Source organism: Cryptomeria japonica, chromosome 6 (assembly GCF_030272615.1).
Source record: "Cryptomeria japonica chromosome 6, Sugi_1.0, whole genome shotgun sequence".
Taxonomy (NCBI): Eukaryota; Viridiplantae; Streptophyta; class Pinopsida; order Cupressales; family Cupressaceae; genus Cryptomeria; species Cryptomeria japonica.
The window spans coordinates 407,710,941-407,729,521 of NC_081410.1; the positions used below are offsets into that span (position 1 = coordinate 407,710,941).

At 35.5% G+C, this 18,581-nt stretch overlaps 1 protein-coding gene across 1 annotated transcript in view; it reads left to right on the forward strand.

Moving 5' to 3' along the window:
• Positions 1-3,148: 3,148 nt before the first annotated feature.
• The window catches only part of LOC131065854 (GTPase LSG1-1), a 34,064-nt gene continuing 18,631 nt past the window's right edge, over positions 3,149-18,581 (forward strand). Inside the window, exons 1-3 of the mRNA XM_058000497.2 lie at positions 3,149-3,548; positions 9,973-10,074; positions 16,434-16,520. Coding sequence (XP_057856480.1) covers positions 3,331-3,548; positions 9,973-10,074; positions 16,434-16,520 — 407 coding nt within the window. The 5' untranslated portion in view covers positions 3,149-3,330. The remainder of the gene's footprint in view (positions 3,549-9,972; positions 10,075-16,433; positions 16,521-18,581) is intronic.

Sequence of the window (18,581 nt, forward strand, 5' to 3'; positions counted from 1 at the left end):
CAAACTCCAATCTTGTCTTCAATCCAACAACTTAACCCCTACAAAATAAAACTTGAACCAACTCATCCTTGTCTCCAACTAAACCCCTCAATATATAGACTCATGGGGGGCTTAAAAATACCACCATAAACATTATTATGGGTCAAAACAAGCTTTCAAAATACCATGGTAAAAATCCATATAACCTCTACATGCCAAACACAGTCTGTTACATGACATTATAACTTCTAACAGGCTGTCATACGAATCCCTAAAAATATGAGATACTTATACATACGTCATACACTATTGATATCTTATGTAAGGACACTAATACATATACCATAGTAACTGATTCTCACATCCAAAATGATTCACCTCGATTTTAGCCTTTACAATTATTATAAAATTCATCATAACATCCCTAAAGAGTAGTTTTCCATATTATACAACTTGATGGACATCTTTTGAGAGCTAAAAACATGACTTTAAAGGCATCAGCCTGTGAAAATCAATACTTGCACGCAATCTCTATAGCCATACTGTCTCCTTAGAAACATAGGTAGAAGCCATGCACTTTGATTTAGTGGTGGATGAAACAATTGTAGCCACATTTTACTCATCCAAATCACTACTCCTCCAAACAAAGTAAACACATACCCAATAGTGGACCTTCGACTATCCAAGTCACCTGTTTAATTTCCATCAATAAATCCTTGTATTTTTGTAAGATGTTGAAAATTAGGGCTTCAACACCTTAACTAGTAAGGGCCACTAATTTCCATGAGATCATCTCATATTAAGAGAAATAAATTGAACTTGATTGATCCAATCCTAAAAGGATTGAATTCAGATCAAGTTAATTCATGCCTTGTTACAATTGAAATTGAATTGTAATTAGGGTTGATTTGTAATGTTAGATCTAGGACAAACAATGAAATATTGACATAAAATAATAGTAACAAAATGTTCGAGATGTTAAGTAGAGTTGTAAACCTATATTTGAGGAGGGAAAATGGATCAAAACTTGTGACAAAATATCCAGGCTGAATTGTCGGGATCGAGGGAGTATGTCATCCTGGTCCTATAAATATCGACGATAGAAAGACTGGATGTATTATGGATCAAGATGACACATAGAATCCACTATTGGAAGGTTATAAAAAATTCTTGGGACCGAAGTGAGGCGGTCGTCCTGATCCTTAGCTTTTTGCACCTTCAAAATCTGAGTTATTATCATTGTCTACATTGCCTGATTCCTTGCTTCTAGTTCCTGAGACAATTCCTTGCACACAAAATGAAGGAAATAGGTTTGGTTGATGGGGGTTTACCTTGGGTCAAACCCCAATTTAGGAATTAACCTTAAAATGATAATTGAAATGGAATTGAAATAGAATTGAAATATAATTGAAATGGAATGCTTTCTTTTTGAGGGAAAGGCTAGATTTGGTTTGAAATGCTTGAACTTGATAACTTGATGAAGTTTTCTTGAATCCTCATGCAAAGGTTTAGAATGTTTTTATAGAAGCTGATCATGGATGCTTGGACTTGAATGTTTGATCTTTACTTCACCTTCTCCTTCAATTCTTGATAAATACTTGAATGCTTGCTCATATAGAATTGTTTTTGCTAGAGCGCAGTTGGGATCTTGATTGAAGCTCCACATTTCCAAGATTACCAAATGAGGGGCGGGGAGGGGGAGGGTAGGCTTTCTTTTATACCTAACCATGCATTAAATGTTTGAATTTTTAGAGTAGGTGGACATGGATCCAAATTCCTCGCCCACACCAGGTGACCATTGTGAGGTCCTATTTTGGGTATTGAATGGGAGGACCATGGTGCCCAAGACTTCCTAGTCTTGTTAATAAGGACTCAAAGTGAGACAGAGACTAGGCGAGGAGTTGAAAATGCAGATTCCAAGATGGTATGAGCAACTTCAAGGCAGACACTGAGCATTGGAGGTTGAAACGCCAAGTTAAGGGCTAGGCTAAGACGAAAATAGGGATACAATTTACAACGCTATAATGTCTAATATCTTATCCACACTGTCAATCCCAAAATATTCTAAACAATAATCAAAAGTTCCTTGCAAATATGTAAACACCTTTTTAACATGATTCCAATGTTCTCTATTAGGGTTAGACATAAATCTGCTTAAAACTCCCATTGCTTGTGCAATATCTGGTCTAGTGCAAACCATTGCATACATTACACTTCCTACAACACTAGCTTAAGGCACATTAGACGTATCCTTTAAATCATCATCATTCTTAAGTCACATATTTAGTGAAATATTAGTGCTAACCTATTAAGGAATTTTTACTAGTTTACAATCCTGCATATTAAATGTGTCAAAATAGTGCCAACATACTTACTTAGTGACAACCAAAGTTCAAGACTTACAATTTTTAAAGTATCAAACTTATTCAAAGGGTTGTAGCTCAATTGGTTTAGCACAATTGGCAAGGTTCAAACCAAAGTGTGTTTGGGCCAGGTTCAACCATTTGAGTGAATTTGGTGAATTGGATCCCCTTACAAGTGGCTACTTAAGTGAAGATGACTTATAATTTATATATATTCTTATTTAAATTATTGTAATTCATTATATAAAATTAGAGATGTTGACATCTTTAAGAGAAGCATACCAGTAGTCGTTATAGCTAACTTTGCATACCCACAAACCCTAAACAGTACATTGGATTTTGGCGATTGTTTTTTTGGTTGTCTCTGTATGCGATTTAACTACTTATAGTTATTGTTCTGGCTTTTGGGTAGTAACAATGCATATTGTTGGATCTGTTATGCATGTAAAGGTAAAAAAATGACCATTCCAAAGTGCTGCCCAATGCCTACTTAAAGAGGCCCTAATAAATGTGCACTACAACAACCTAAAAAATGGGCAATACTTATGCACAAATGCATTCATAATTGTATACTATGCATACCAATTATGTTGCTCAACTCCTCTAATCAAAATCCAAAAATTCTAACTATAAAATAAAATGAATGACTATAAATACTTTAATAGACTTTTAATTAGCATTTTTTTTAATTTCTTTAATTACTTAAAAATTACTTGAGGAGGAGTGAACACGAATATCTGGCGCTCTTCCCCTATATTAAGACTTGTTTCCTTTAAAAAATATCCAATAAAAGGTCAAAGAGAAGAACAGAAAACATATTCGTGCAAAGGCGGCCCTTTTCACTCCACGATAAATAGAGTTCATTACCTAGCCGCCGATATTGCTATTGCCTACGAAACGAAAAAAAACAAAAAAAAAAACAATCAACCGAGCATTTGCATATCAGCCAGGAAAGGCAGTCTGGTACGCCTTAGCAGAGACCAGCAGTATGACGAAGAACAATGAGAAGGGAGGGCTAGGAAGGTCTCTGATAAAGCAGCGAAATCAGCAGGCAGAGGAAGCAAAGAAGCATGGCTATGCCAAAGTAAAGCGCGTTTTGGAATCCGTCACAGACATCAAAGACATTGAACTCGTGGTCGAGGAAGCAGAGGAGGCAGGTCGCCTCTTCTCCGCTCAAAATCCCGCTCCCGACCTTCCTATTGACCTGTGAGTCTCTACACACATTCACCTTTTTTATTCATAAACTTAGGGTCTGTCTGCCCTTATTTAAACATTGGATGCACCCTGGTGGTTAGAGATTTGGATTTAATGGCGGAGAGCTGACTGTGAGGTCATCGATTTTAGTAAATGACATAAGTATTTATAAAAGAAATATTTTTGATAGGTTGCTTTTTTTTTTGGTCGGTCTTTTAAATAGGTTGCTTTTAACTTTCACCTCTTATCAAATAAATTTGTTTTGAGTACACCATGAAAGTTTAGACCACCTTCTGGGCTTCAATTATAGTCTGAATTGCACGCCTGAGAGGTTTCTCTTCCTTCAGTTAGGCTGACCCCTTATCATACCACCAGGTGGCTTCAATTCACCGACTGAATTTTATCTTCTGAGAGGTTTCTCTTCCTTTTCTCGTGCTCCCCTCACCATAACATCAGGTGACGAAGCTCGGACAAAAACAGATTGGTTATTTATTATTACAATTATTTGGCATGCACACGCTATTTGGTGTAATTTTTGCCTTGATATCATTACTGAGAGGTATCTTTTTCTATTAAATTTACATTCGCTTTTTCAATGGCACTCTCATTTTCTCTTCTACGATCTTAAGGGAAACAAAAAATATGCAAAGAATCCTGTATAAATACCAACAAACTATAGATTAAATTATAATCACTAAAAAGATGGGAGGTGTTTTGTTAACATGTCTATCAAGACAAAACAATAAATACTTAAAATTCCCAGTTCAAATACTTCAGAAACGCCTCATGTTTGAACGCCTAGGCATTTATTGTTTATTAAAGCTGCAATAAGGGAAGCGTTCTTCATGGTGGGGGCATGGCAGTCCGCCCTTGCTTGGCGGGCCGCCCTTGCTTGTCCACAAACAACTTTAAATTAGGATGATCAAAAGTTTCTGCTCCTTCTCAAGTAGTGTCCTCAGAGGCAAATTCTTTCACTTAACCAAATATTATGGAATGACATTATTTCTTAATTTCTTTTCTCTCATATCAATCATAACCTCAAATTTCTAAATTAATTATCCTTCGTCATCAAGTGGGGTTTAATTCCGGACATGGTGTAATGTGTTGACCTAGCACCTTCTTGAGGTGAGATACATGGAAGACATTATGAATTTGATTATTTGCTAGTAACTCCAATTCATAAGCAACCTCACCAATCCTTCTTTTAATCTTACAAGGTCCATACTACTGTGGCTTGAGTTTCTCAGCTCCACTGCCCTTATAGAGGATTGTTTATAAGGTTGTAACCATAAGAAGACCAAGTCTCTAAACTTCAAAATTTCAAATGTCCTCTGGGATCTTCGATGATTGGCATACATCTTTTGTAGATTTTGGGCGTGATGCAAGTTATTTTGAGTATGTTTAATATATGTACACTTTGTTGCACCAAGTCTCTAGCTCTAGGAACTCTACTTTTGTTTAAATCAAATTTCAAAAGGATATTTCTTCATACCCATATAGGGCCTTGAAAGGACTCATCCCTATTGACATATGATGAGTAATATATTAATAATTTTCCCCAAGATGTAGCCATTTGACCCAAGCTATTTGCTGTCCTGTGACATAATTTCGCTAATATCCTTCAAGCCTCTTATTTACAATTTCAGTTTGCCCATTCGTTTGTGGGTGGTAACTATGCTTGGGGTAAGTTCTATTCCGGCCAACTTGAAGAGTTCTTGCCAAAATATACTGGGAAATCTATTGTCTTTGTCACTAACAATTTGCTTATGTAGCCCATGTAGTTTGAATATTTCCCTAAAGAAGAGATTGACTACTTGTGGTGTTCTATATTTAGAAGATATTGCATGAAAATGAGCATACTTAGTTAGTTGATCCACCACCACATATATACAATCCTTTTCTTGCACCTTTGGAAGTCCTGTAATGAAATCCTTTGAAATGCTTTCCCAATTTTTTTTTTTGATTGGTGAAAGCACTAGGATTTTTAGCTAGGTGAGGCCACAAATGGGGGGCCTCATCCCCGGCATTAACACTCGGCCATCCTCCTCCTCCTTGGCATCAACGCTCGACCATCCATTTCTTCTTGTCTCTCCTCCACCACCAACACGTCCACAATGATAGTTCATAACCTGCATGAATGCCATGTGAGCCAAGCAAGGATTTGCTTGGTTGCACCATTAACAATGCAACCGCTTAACCATCACACTACACTATGAACCCCAAAATGCTTTCCCATTTTTGATTTGGTATTGGCAAAGGTTGTAACAACCCTGCTGGAAATGTTTGTTCTACTTTTTTTTCTGTGACATATCGTACATCCCTAATATGCTTCAAAATATCCCCTTTGAGGCCTTTCCAAGAAAATCTTTCACTCGCTTGTATGTTCTATAGGAACTTTGATTTCTTGCTAATGGAGTATCATGGTATATAATGGATAAGATATATTCTATCCTTGTAGAGAATGAGCTCTTCCACCACCTTGTATTTGTCATCTTGTAGTTTTCCTTCCAATATGTTATTTGCCATTGCATCCTTGGCATATTTTGCAAGTATTGAATTCTTCCTGTCTGCAGAGATGTCCATCATAGAATATAGGTGAGATCTTCGTGATAAAGCATCCGACACAACATTATTCTTTCCTTTCATGTACTCGATATCAAATTAGGCGTGAACAGATTGTTGGAGCTTCAACAGCAGGAACTATATTGTACTATTTTATGAGATTGTTTTGTATTCTCTGTAAAATTCACATCTTGTGTTATGGTGATATCAAGGCCACCTTCATAAATGTTTTGTTTTGTTGGAATTCATGATTGGGAGTAAGAAAATATCTCTATTTGGGAGAACACATGGCCATAGCACTCCTGCACATCTCTTGGGAAAGGTTTTATGACGGTGGTTATAGAATGTTTGAGCATTATAGAAACCAGATCTCCTTTACTAGCAATGGTTTAGGATGTGGAGATGGTGGCATGTTTGCTTTTCACAAGAAACATGTGCCTTACTGTTGCTCTTCTCTACTGATTTACAATATCAACAGATCCCTTTGTACTGGATTCACATCAGATTGGGAGGATGAAGGGGTATTGTATTATTTAGCAATGAATAGTAGTACAATGCAGTGCATGACTGAATCAAGTGATCATAAGCAATCCAGTTTATATTGTATATGATCATATCCAACCAGAATAATACAATTTAACCTATTTACCTTATTCATTAATTTTTTTTTGATGATCTAGCATCACTTCATTATGTATAACCCATTTCAAAAAATCAGGAATTGCAATCCCATGGTTGCACTTCACATCTTGCTTTTTAATACCATTGTGGGGGTCTGGGGGTAGAGTTTCCTGCGGGGTTGAGGGGCAGAGCCCTCAGCTTGTTCTTTGACACATTATAGGGTGGGTTGAGGGGTACAGCCCCTGCCTTTAAGCCTGAATTAAGGCCTTCAAGCTCACAAAGACATTCATGGCACACACCATTTTTTATAATCTTATCACTGTTTTCTCCAATACCAAATCTTCATTTTTTTTGACCAGATCTTCATTCTTCAGAGAACTAGGGGTGAATTTGGGAAACTGACCAATCTAAATGATGAGGGCTGTACAATTGATGATAGGAATATCCTCTTTCTTGAATCTTCTTTATCTATTTTCTTCTATGTTTTTAGAAACTCCTTACAGCAGTCAGCAGAAACTAACAAGCATTTATAATTTATTAAAACTTGATATCATCCGCTACCACCTCACCCTCACTGCTTCGTCCACTCTCTAGTAAGGCCAAGGTGATGACGTACAAATTAAGAAATATTTGATCACCAACATTGTAAAGTCAAGATAAAAGAACATGCATTTGAGTAAACAAAAACAATACCAACTGTTTTAAAGTCTATTTTACCTCCCATACCATGCAAATTTCCTTGTTTCTAACAAGGTCTACCATTTGGATATGGCATCATGTTTGTTTGTTCAAAGTTTTGACACAATTTAATATTGTTATTCTGACATAGAGAAACTTTGTTGAGCATGGGGACACCCAGGTATCCCTCAGATGATCCATGGACACCCAGGCATTCTCGAGTTGTCTCAGGGATATTAGGTAGTTCCTCCAACAGCCCCTATGGGGGGCACAGATTTTCAAGGGATGTAACCCCTTGCAGGCAGCAGCAGGGTGGGCTACAGTCTCCCCTCTGGTGAACATTTCTAGGGATGTAACTCCTCTTTTTGGGGTCAGGGGGAGCCACATGACCATGTGGACCCTTGGTGATTTTTCAAGATTTTTAGTTGAAAGATTGATGTAACCCCTAACCCTAACCCCGACTATTATCTAATATTTTTGTTTGCCAATTTATATGTTAGAAGATTTCTGCTATCATGAATTGGACGATTGTTTTGTTTTAATTTTTATTACTTGGGAAAGTTTCTTTTAATTATAAAGTATATAGCTGGGTTTTACCTTAACAATTTTAATTTAACATTATTAAAATGTATTGAGCTTTTTAAATCTATATTTTATCAGAGTAATATTCTTAATTTTAAATAGATTTTGATCTTTTGGGGAAAAATTAATACATGGTATATGATTAGGTGCTAATTTTTTTATTAGATTTGTTTGATTTAAATTTGCAATAGTATGTTTTTAATTATTTTAGTGTATATTTAGTTCCGGGCAATGTGACAGTTAAGTCTTTGAATCATGGTTGGTTGTTTTAATGTTCTTTATTTATTATGGTTTACATATTTTGACATCTTATATAATTTTTAAACTGATTTAGTATTTATTTATTTTTTATGCATTTATTTATTATTTAAAAATAGATATTTATTGAACGTAATCACAATTTTTTTCTTTTGTATTTTATCAATGCAATGCAAAACTTGTGACTTGCTTGATATTCGTGAAAAAATAACTTGGTTTTTTTTCCCAGCATATGTGGATGACAAGTCTTAGCAGTAGGAAGTAATTCCACTGTAGCTTATCTTAGAAAATAATTCTGCTTGTTTTTTAATCTAATTTGTTGTAAATAATCATTAGATTTAAAGGAGATTAGTGTTTATGCAAGTGATCAAGGACTGGACAGTCTCACTTCCACTTTTGTTATGGTATCTAGAAATGTGTGGTCTGTACTTTGAATAGCTTTTTCACATACAGGAGTCACCCTTAAATGATGCTTTGATAGCTATCAAGATTTTTAGCTTCTTTCATTTGCTCCATGCTAAAGATATTTTGGGTTTTTTAGTACTTATCAGGTAATTTGTAATTTTTAGCATGTTTGGTTATCATTAGCTCTATCACCTGTACATCAGTGAGATTACCAATTAAGTCTTACTTATCCTAGAAACAGAGGCTGGTAATTTCTTAAGCAGCGCTGAAGAATCCTTGTCAAAGGTTAAGGCAAAGGTAAAGGCGAGCCTTGAAGTCCCAGCTTATCTGGCATGCTCACTTAGCCTTTAAGGATTTCTTGTGCTGGTTTTGTGCCTGTGATGGAGCTCAGTAGGAGATACTAGCCTTGCCACCTGTATACACTAAGGTCTCTACCATTAAATCGTGTGGTAGAAAAGACATGTTTCCCAAAATGATGTCTATTGTAGACTTGTTCTCACCCGACGCTTTCTCTTTTGTTCATTATCAGCGAGAGCTGGGTAACTTTATAGGAATCGTCAGAATGGTCAAGAGACACAGGGGTTTAGGGATGTTTGAGGTCAGGTACTTTCGCTTGCATGCTCCTTAGTGGAACACTAAATTGAAAACATCCCCGTTTGATGTTCTGTTTGCTTGGACAAAATCTGTATATCTTCTTTTCATTCATTCTGTTCTTAGTCATCAACTTGCATTAGTTATGTTTTCTTATGGACCATAGCTTTATTAAGCCATGTTTCATTGTTTTTACTTTGAGTTGTGCTGTAGGCATTCCCTAGTCATGCTCTTCCTTCTGCTGGTTTTTCATTTTACTTGGCAAGCTTGATTTGAAGGTGTATATATAAGATCAAAATCTTTATTTTTTTCTTTCTCTGCATCCGCTGCCTGGATTATAATGGTACCAGGTAAACTTCTAGATGTTAGTTTGGAAGTAGAGTCAAATTCCAACATATATCAATCCTGCTCTATTGGTAGTGAGTGAATATTGTATCCTGCAAAGAATAATTACAAGCATATGCTAGTTTGCATGTTCTTGAATATGATATGTTTACAAGGTAAAGCATTTATAATGAGCTATTGTGTGTTCATTCATATTAGTTTTCACTTGTTTCATTTCAAACATTGCTTTTTATATTTTCAAGGTGAGATTTCAGAACTTTAGTATGGGGAGATGTTTTATGAGTATTTATTGAAGGGGCATCTAGAAGCCAGTACAATTATTATCTTATATGTCTTGATGTATATTGTTTGATGTGTCCTTGGAACATTTGTATTAAAAGTCTAAATTTTGCAGTGATTTGAGTTCAACAAGGAATGGTTTGACTCCTGATGAGAAGAAGAAACAGCAGAAAGCAGAGGAGGCCTTGTATGAAGAATGTATACGAATCCCTAGAAGGTACCTTTCTACATTGTGATCTTTTAGTCAATTATGTTGTTAGTGATGAGTTTTTCTGTAAAAGCTGTTATATTTATGTTTGACACATGGAACTTCTTAAAATCTATGCAATTGTAGAAAACTTGCGAAAATGTTCAAGAACAAAATCGAAGCAGGAAAGTCTTTACAAAATTCAACATATGACACAATGGTCATGAGCAAAGCCTGAAAAAATCAGTGATAAAACAGAACCTGATTTCCATTCTGTTATGATTTTGGTTTCACTGTTACAAGGGCAATTAAAATGCAATAAAATAAATATAACAGTTTGCTGGCTCAAGAGCAGCAGTGAGGTAATAGGTTCCTTTCCATCAGATACCTATCCTTTCTTTCAGGCAGTTAAAGATGGAACAAGCTTTCCTGTAGGTTTCAATGTACAATTTTCTTCCAGGGGAACCTATTTCATATTGTATCTATTTAATGATGACTAATTCTCATAGCCTTTGTATGAACTGTAAAAACTATTTGCATCATTAATACAAGCTTCATGATCTTAGAGAAAATCTGTGCATTTGAAATCCTCTGGCAAAAACATAAGACACCGAGGTTATTTTATGGGGACCATATATAATGTTTAAGAGTCTAAAACAATTGAATGTGTATAAATAATAGACTAAATTGTGCTACAAGGTCTAAGTTCTTTAAGAGATCTAAATTATTTATTTTGTGTGTAAAAAGTAGGAATTCATGCTTTTCTCGTTCAAGCTACTATGTCTTAACAAACACACGGACACATTCATATAAGCTTTTCTAAACACCCATTCATGTGCTTATACAAATATACACACACACTTGTTTGTGTTAATATTCCAATCATGATGACTAATTACCTAATGCTTTGAAAATATTGTATTAATCACACAAATTATTGAAATTCAAACTGTGGAAATGAATACAAGTATGCTAACAATTTACACCTTGAAATCTGCTTCTCAGTCCTTTAAAAGCTTACAACGAAATCTCCACAGTGGTAGAACTAAAAGTTGCACAGAATTTTTACACTCTATTAAGTCATTTATCTTCTATCTTGCATCTCTATCTTTATACAATTCAGCTAAAAATTCTAATCTTCCAAGAGTATCATTCTTATCTCACGTAGGAGATGACTTAGAAGATATGTCTAAATCAATAGTGTTTATCTGCACTTTATTAGACTTAGTTAACTAAATTTTTTTTTCTCTTTATCACTTAAGTGAATTACAAAATAGAAATAACTCGAACTACTTGCACATTCACACTGAACCTGTGCAAAAGTTCCAAACTGAGCTAAACAATTTAACAGTTTGCTCATGCAGATGCTCATTTTTATATGTGCATATGCAATTATATAACTTTTCACATGCATGCATACCCAAATGAATCATAGCAGCCAGAGTTTGCTCAACTCACAAAAAATGGCTTCTTGATTTTGTCAATGCTTGTCATCATTGCATTGGTTCTTAACAGGCTGTTGTCATTTAAAATAAAATGGAAAAGATGTTATATGAACTCATTTTTCTGTTGCAGAGGCTGTTAATGACAGAGATTAGATTCATTTATAGTCAAAAAATTTGATTGTAGTTTTGAAGAGTTTTGAACTTGCTTTACATTTCCAAACTTCCAGATTTTCAGATTTGGGCTTAGTTTTCAGTGGTATCTTTCCTTCTTTGATTTTGTTAGGATTTTACCTGCAAAATATTATCAAATAGTCATAGATGCAAACAAAGAATGCAATGCTTGGAAGAATAGCTGTAAGTATGCTTTTATTCAAATATTAGAAACAAGTATGGTGGACCTCTTTGAGCGAGCAACTTCCCTAACATCAATGCTTCAATACAATATGAAATCTAGTTGTTTGCGAAGGGTGATTTGTGAGGTACAACCAATCTGGCGTGAGTCCACCCACTACTATGGACTTGTTACTTTAAAGTTTAAACAACTAAATAACTAGCTTTGATTATTATTATTTTTTTTGGTCGGTAATGCATAGCTGAAATTGCGGTAGAGGGTTTTTTAGCTTGGTCCGAGCCTAGGGGAGGTCACATGGGGGACCTCCTCCCCATCCATCACTGTTCTCCTTATCGCTCTGTACAACCACCTTATCTCTCCAGTCGAGCCACCTGCACATCCACAATGATGGGCCAACCAGACATGAATGCCTGTGTGAGCCAAGTGGGATTTGAACCTTGGTTGCACCATTAACAGTGCAACCACTTAACCGTCCCACCACAGGATGATCCCTAACTAGCTTTGATTATTACAATGCTTATAATAATATCAAAGGAAAAGGAAGCGAACAGAGCTATCTCCTCCCAAATCCTAAATAAAGAAAAAGGGGGTGAGGATGAGATCCCAAGTTGTTTTGAGAGGTTGTATAGGGGCCAAAATCTTCCCCATCCCCAACCTTCAAATGAGTTTAAAGATGTGTAAGCTGGGAAATTATGGATTTGGAAGCCATTGACAAGAAATATGTACTAAGATAATTCTGTAGTACTAAAAATGGCTTAGATCATTTATGACTTCAAGAAGTTAAAGCCACTAGTTTAATGTAGAATGCAACTTGAAATTTGTCTGAAAGGAATCAGAATACGTAATTTCCAATCATAACAAGGGGAAGGGGGATTTGCGATCTTGGTAGACACTAAATGCTCCCTTCATAGTATTGACTCTGGGCTCTCACATTGTAATAAAATTGTATGAATTTTCATTAAAGTTAAAGATGAGAAATTTGGTATTGCCTTTATTTGTCCATCCAATGACCATAAAGAGAGATGTGAAACTTGGAGATGAATGCCATCTTATTTGCCTAATTTTCCTTGGTTATTAGCTAAGTTGTCAATTTAGATTCAGGTTCAGGTTTGGGTTTGAGGACCCGGTTCGGCAGTTCGTCAAAATTTTGAAACTAGGTTTTGGGTTCGTTAGTACAAAACAATGTAAAAATTATATATATATATATATATATATGTATGTATGTATGTATGTATGTATGTATGTATGTATACCATAAACTTGTAATCATAGCATCATGATCATACCATATATAGTGTAGAAGCATGAAATAAGATTAGAATATCACATAGCATCATATAAACAACAAATCCACCATAAACCTGTAATCATAGCATCATATCATATGCTTTGGCTCTGACAAGACAGGTCTAGCTCTTGGGGGAGAGAGGAGAGAGTGAGATAGAGAGAGGGAGAGAGAGGGGAGCGAGAAAGAGTGATAGTGAGAGAGATAGGTCTAGAGTTTAGGACAGAAAGTGAGTGAGATAGAGAGAGTGAGAGAATGCTGATAGGAGCCTGCTGATTATTGAAATTTGACAGTTGAAAATTTTTAAGATCTTGTAAAACCTAGAATTTGAATTATAACTCCTAGAGATCTGAAACCACTCTCAAACATCTTGCCAATACATACATGAAATATCACTTAAAGTATAATATGTTATATTTCATGTATATATTCTGGGTGAGTCCGTGCGAGTCTTGTTTCTATGGTTTTAATTGTATCTTTTAGGGTTCCCATGGTGTTGAAGTCAAACTGGATGCCAAAAAAGGTTTAAAAATTGCAAAGTTTTGTTTGTTTCGGGTGCGTGGGCATATGGGTTCGCCCTTGGTTAGCCCGGGACAAACCAGGCTCCAAAATGGCGCACCCTACTTGAACCTGTAGAGGAACTGAACCCAGATCCAAATTGGGTTCAAACCAGATCCGGATCTGGCACCCCACGGGGTGAACCCTGCAACATATATTTTTTGTAACTTCTTGTGCTGTAATTTATTGATATATGCAAACTTTTTTCAGCATTTATATTCCACAGTGCATCTTCATGGTTCATTGTGATTTACCTCGTTGTAAGGGGAATGCCTGGCAAGATATCCATAAATTCTTCTTCCAAATGGGCCACAACTGAACCAGAAGAGGTAGACACCTCTTGCATTTTTAGACTGCGATGAGTGGCTGACTAATTTAAGGGATTTGCACATGGGGAAAGCCTGCTGCTTGAATAAGTCCCCTATACCACATATGGGTGTGTTATGCAGTGCCCTTTCTTTGCCACAACCTTTTCCTTGAATCATCAAGATCCATATATCCAATGATGATATGTGCAACTTTTCAGTGTGCAAAGGATGCAAGGTCTGACTATTTCAATAGAAAACAGTTTTATATATAGAAGGAAGTGAAGTTGCTTCGTTAAAACTTTGGAATTCTCTAGCACTTTATATAGTGCAAGAGATATAGAAGGCTTTGACAATACCGACATTTTTACCCTTTAGCTGCTTTGATGAACTTTGTTTTGGTAATGGTTAGAGTTCGTAACTTTTTCCATATGCAAGGGATGGGAAGAAATCCAAATTTTCTAATGATTATTTTTTCTAAAGTCTTTTTTCTTCATTGAAAAACTTATTGGGAGATGTGAGATAACTAACTAGCACTTTTACCTAGTGCAACGGGTGCATTGAGATCCAAGAATCCTGGCAAAATATAAATTATTATGCTGTAACTTTTTGTGCTGGACTTTTGGGTTTGGTATGCACCCTTATATGATGCATGAGGGCCCTCAAATCTTGATAATCCTGGCAATTCTTTTGCCTTGTAAATCTTTAATGTTTTTGGGACTCAAAAGTGTTTTTGAAATTTTTGCATGCATATGGTTTCTGATAATCCTCACAAACTCACTTAACAAAATTTAAAGATTTTGATTGCAGATTTGTGACTTATGAACACTTTTGCATATACATAGAGTGCATAAAGTTCTGATAGTTCTGAGATCTGACATAAAAACAATAAATAATTAGATACCACTGAAGCTTACTGCCCAAAGGAAAAAAAAAAAAAATTCTGATTCAAACTAATCAAAATTCAAAAGCTTACTTATTTGTAAGGGCAACAGCTACAATTCGCGGACTGCAGCGCACCGAGTATATAGCAGATCGAAAAGTAAAGGGGAATGGAGGAGCATGCACACTCATTTACATATGCAAGTGATGCACAAAATTTTGACTGTCTGAAAGAACCTATACTGACTAGAGATTAAGAATATTCGAGAAAACAAGATGACAAGCATAATTTAATGTTATCCCCCAAATTTTGTTATATGGGACAAGAAATTACGGTATACTTTCCTTCAAGGTATGTGTGAGATTCACAATAAATGGACTGGCTGTGCCAGTCTGTGTTGGGCTGTACCAAGTGGTCTTTGGGTGTGAGTACACACCAATTTTAGCCAGGCATGTGCGCTGTGGCAACCTTTTATACAATTGGTTAATTAACCACATGCTTGTAGATCATTGTTATTTCATAGTTTATGTGGGATACCTTTACAATCATGTAGCCAGGAAAGTTGGACTTTATCTAGAATCTAGAAAAGGGAAGAGGTAATGGAAGCCTGGATATATCTACCATCTCATTTGTGATTTCAGTGGCTCTGATAGTGGGAAAATATTGACTTTACTGCTTCCTCCCTGAATTTCTCAGAGACATATGTATAAATCTTCATTCTTCACATAAGTTTAGTAAACCCTCAACCTACAGTACCTATAATATAGTAACGGTACTTGTAAACCCTACAGCTGTCAATGCTAAGTTCTTCCTTGTATACCATCTCTTTTGTAATTTCAATGGCAGTAAAGTTGGACTTTATCTAGAATCTAGAAAAGGGAAGAGCTATATGGAAGCCTGAATATGTCTACCATCTCATTTGCGATTTCAATGGATATGAATAATATGGGAAACAACTCGTGTATAATTTAGACTACTTATTAGAATGTGGCTTTAGGTAATTGGAGATGCATATTCTCATCAGAATACCAAGGATGCCTCTGATCTGGCATGGACAACCTATTGAAAAGTATTCTTCGTAGAATGGTGATCTCTTATTGGGATTATAAGTAGCACTTGGTCAAACAAATAATTTGTAGAAAGGAGCTGAATGGTAACCATCAAATAAGTGTACCTGAAGTGAGAGTCTGCTTCAACGCAAGTTCCCATATGGGTCAGTTTATGTCAGTTTTTGTGAATTGCATATTCATTTTCCAACAGTACTTTAATAGTAAGCTCTGTTTTTTTGGTTTGTATCTTGGTTGTTTTGTAACTTATCTTGATAGGTTGTCTGAGTTTTGAATGAGACAGAAATCCATTTTTTATGACTTTTATTGTCATAATCATGACAAAATTTAATAACCACAATTTTTTTGTTTCAAGTACATTCCTGTGTCTAGATTATATTTGAATTAAATAGAATTCATTCCGTGGTCTTTGGTTTTCATAGAGTATTTATGTTACATGATTTTTGATGGCGAAGATTTAAATCATGATAACTGATGATTTAATGACAATGCAGGCCACCATGGCATGCAAATATGTCTGCAGAAGAACTTGATGTTAAAGAAAGACAGTCATTTTTAAATTGGCGCAGGGGCCTTGCCAGGTACTTTTGGAATGATTTACCTTATATATTGGTCTTGATAGCAGCACATTCATTATCATATTTACAAATTGTTGAATATATATGGTGTTTATCTTCTGTTTACTTAATTTTTGAGAATACGAGACAGGCTCTAGTAAATGTTAGCACTTAAACAGATATGGTCATGATTTATTATTGAAACTTACAACTTATGTATTAGCTTACAATTCAATTCACATTTATTTTCTGAGCATTTCTTTTCAATTTTTGAACATTCACTCTTGTACTTCTGCAGAAGTTTGGGAGTAATCCTGTTGTCACTAACTAGAACCTAAGAACTCTTAGTAACAAAACAGAATGGTTCTTTTGTGCTTCAAACTGATGAGTTTCCACACTGCCATAGGTGCATTTGTATATATATGTATTCCAAAAGTAGAGTCTTGAACTTTTTGGACACATCTACCAAAGGTTTGTGAGAACCTGATTTGACTTCCTAGTATAATTTGGCTAAATTGGTTCTGGCTCAGAAGAGTTGAAATCTATATCTAGAAGCTTGCTAGCTTGTGCTGAGACTCTATTGTACTGAACTTACGTTGCAAAATTCTTAGACTGGTTTTTTCTGTTGAAGGAAGTGTCTGAATGGAAATGGTTGGGTTGTGTATTGTTATATGTGGCCTGCAAGATTCTAATTTGTGTATGTATCAATGTCCATAAGTATATTAATTTTGTATGTATTGCAATTTTAGAGAGATGATTTTAGATCTTGTTCATTATATGCATAGTTACCAAGAGACCTGTCTCCTACCTGTGGAGACCCGTACCGGTACTGGAGATGTACCGGAGACACACTTTCAGTACCGGATACTTCTCTGGAAACTTCTTGACGCATAAGGTGCTTTTGGCTGCTGTTTCTGAAGTCTCCCGACCAAAAATTGACGTCTCCTCCTAGAAAACTTAGGGCAAAATGCAGTAACAAGGTAAAAAAAATAAAGCAAACAAATAAGAAAAGCTTGCAGCAAAGCAAAGTCGTAGGGAAACGACTAATAAGGAAACTATTTTACAGGAAGACAAAAATCCATGCAAAGTTATAGTGATCGGATCTATTGACAGTTTAGACTTTTTCATAGGACTCATTTCTTATCATTGTAATAGTCTAAAGAGAAATTGCCTTTACTATTTAGCTGACAATATTGAGCGTGCTCAACATCTATATAACCTTAGAGCTGACAATATTGAGCGTGCTCAACATCTATATAACCTTAGTTTCGCTAAACAATTTAGGCTGGCTATGGTATCAGCAATATAAGTAATTTTAACTTCAATTTTTGTTCAATTTTAAAGTTAATGTTAAACTTTACCACTGTTCTTGTTTTCAAAGTTCTCTGTCATGATATGTTTTGGAAATTATTAAATATTATTTATTAAAAAAATTGGCGTCTCCAAGTAGGGGTCTCCTATTTTTGAAAATTAGTTGTACCAGTACTGGTACCAGTCTCCAGAGTCTTCAAGTACCCCCGTCTCCTGGTAACCTTGATTATATGTTATGATAGTTTAATAAATTACTTTAATTCAGCAGGTGATGCTGATATTTTGGGTGGGCAGGGGGGATTCATTCTCATTCATCATACATGTTACATCCTTTGAGTTTGATCTGGACCTCATGAGGTATATAGGGAATAAGACTCTAAATTTATTGAATCTATTTGTGTTGTATGTGGAAGCAATATCAAAAAATAATTGGAAGAAATTCTTTAATTAAATAGTCATAGGAAAGATAATGGAACTGAAACAGAAAACTTTAACCTGTGTTTTGTACATGGCACACTCTCTTGAGAGATGTGTGCTGTTTATTTCCCACTAGCTATGTCTAGGCTATGATATATATATATATATATATATTAGGTTGAACAACATCAAAATGTAGCTGTCAAATCTAACTCTTCCTCCTCTAAGGGCAAAAGCAGCAACACTGTCATTGTTCAGCAATGCCATTTGTTGGGAGTGGACATTTGTCGTATAGTTTGTAGATTTCTGGTGGACCTCATGAGGTATATAGGGAACAAGACTCTAAATTTATTGAAT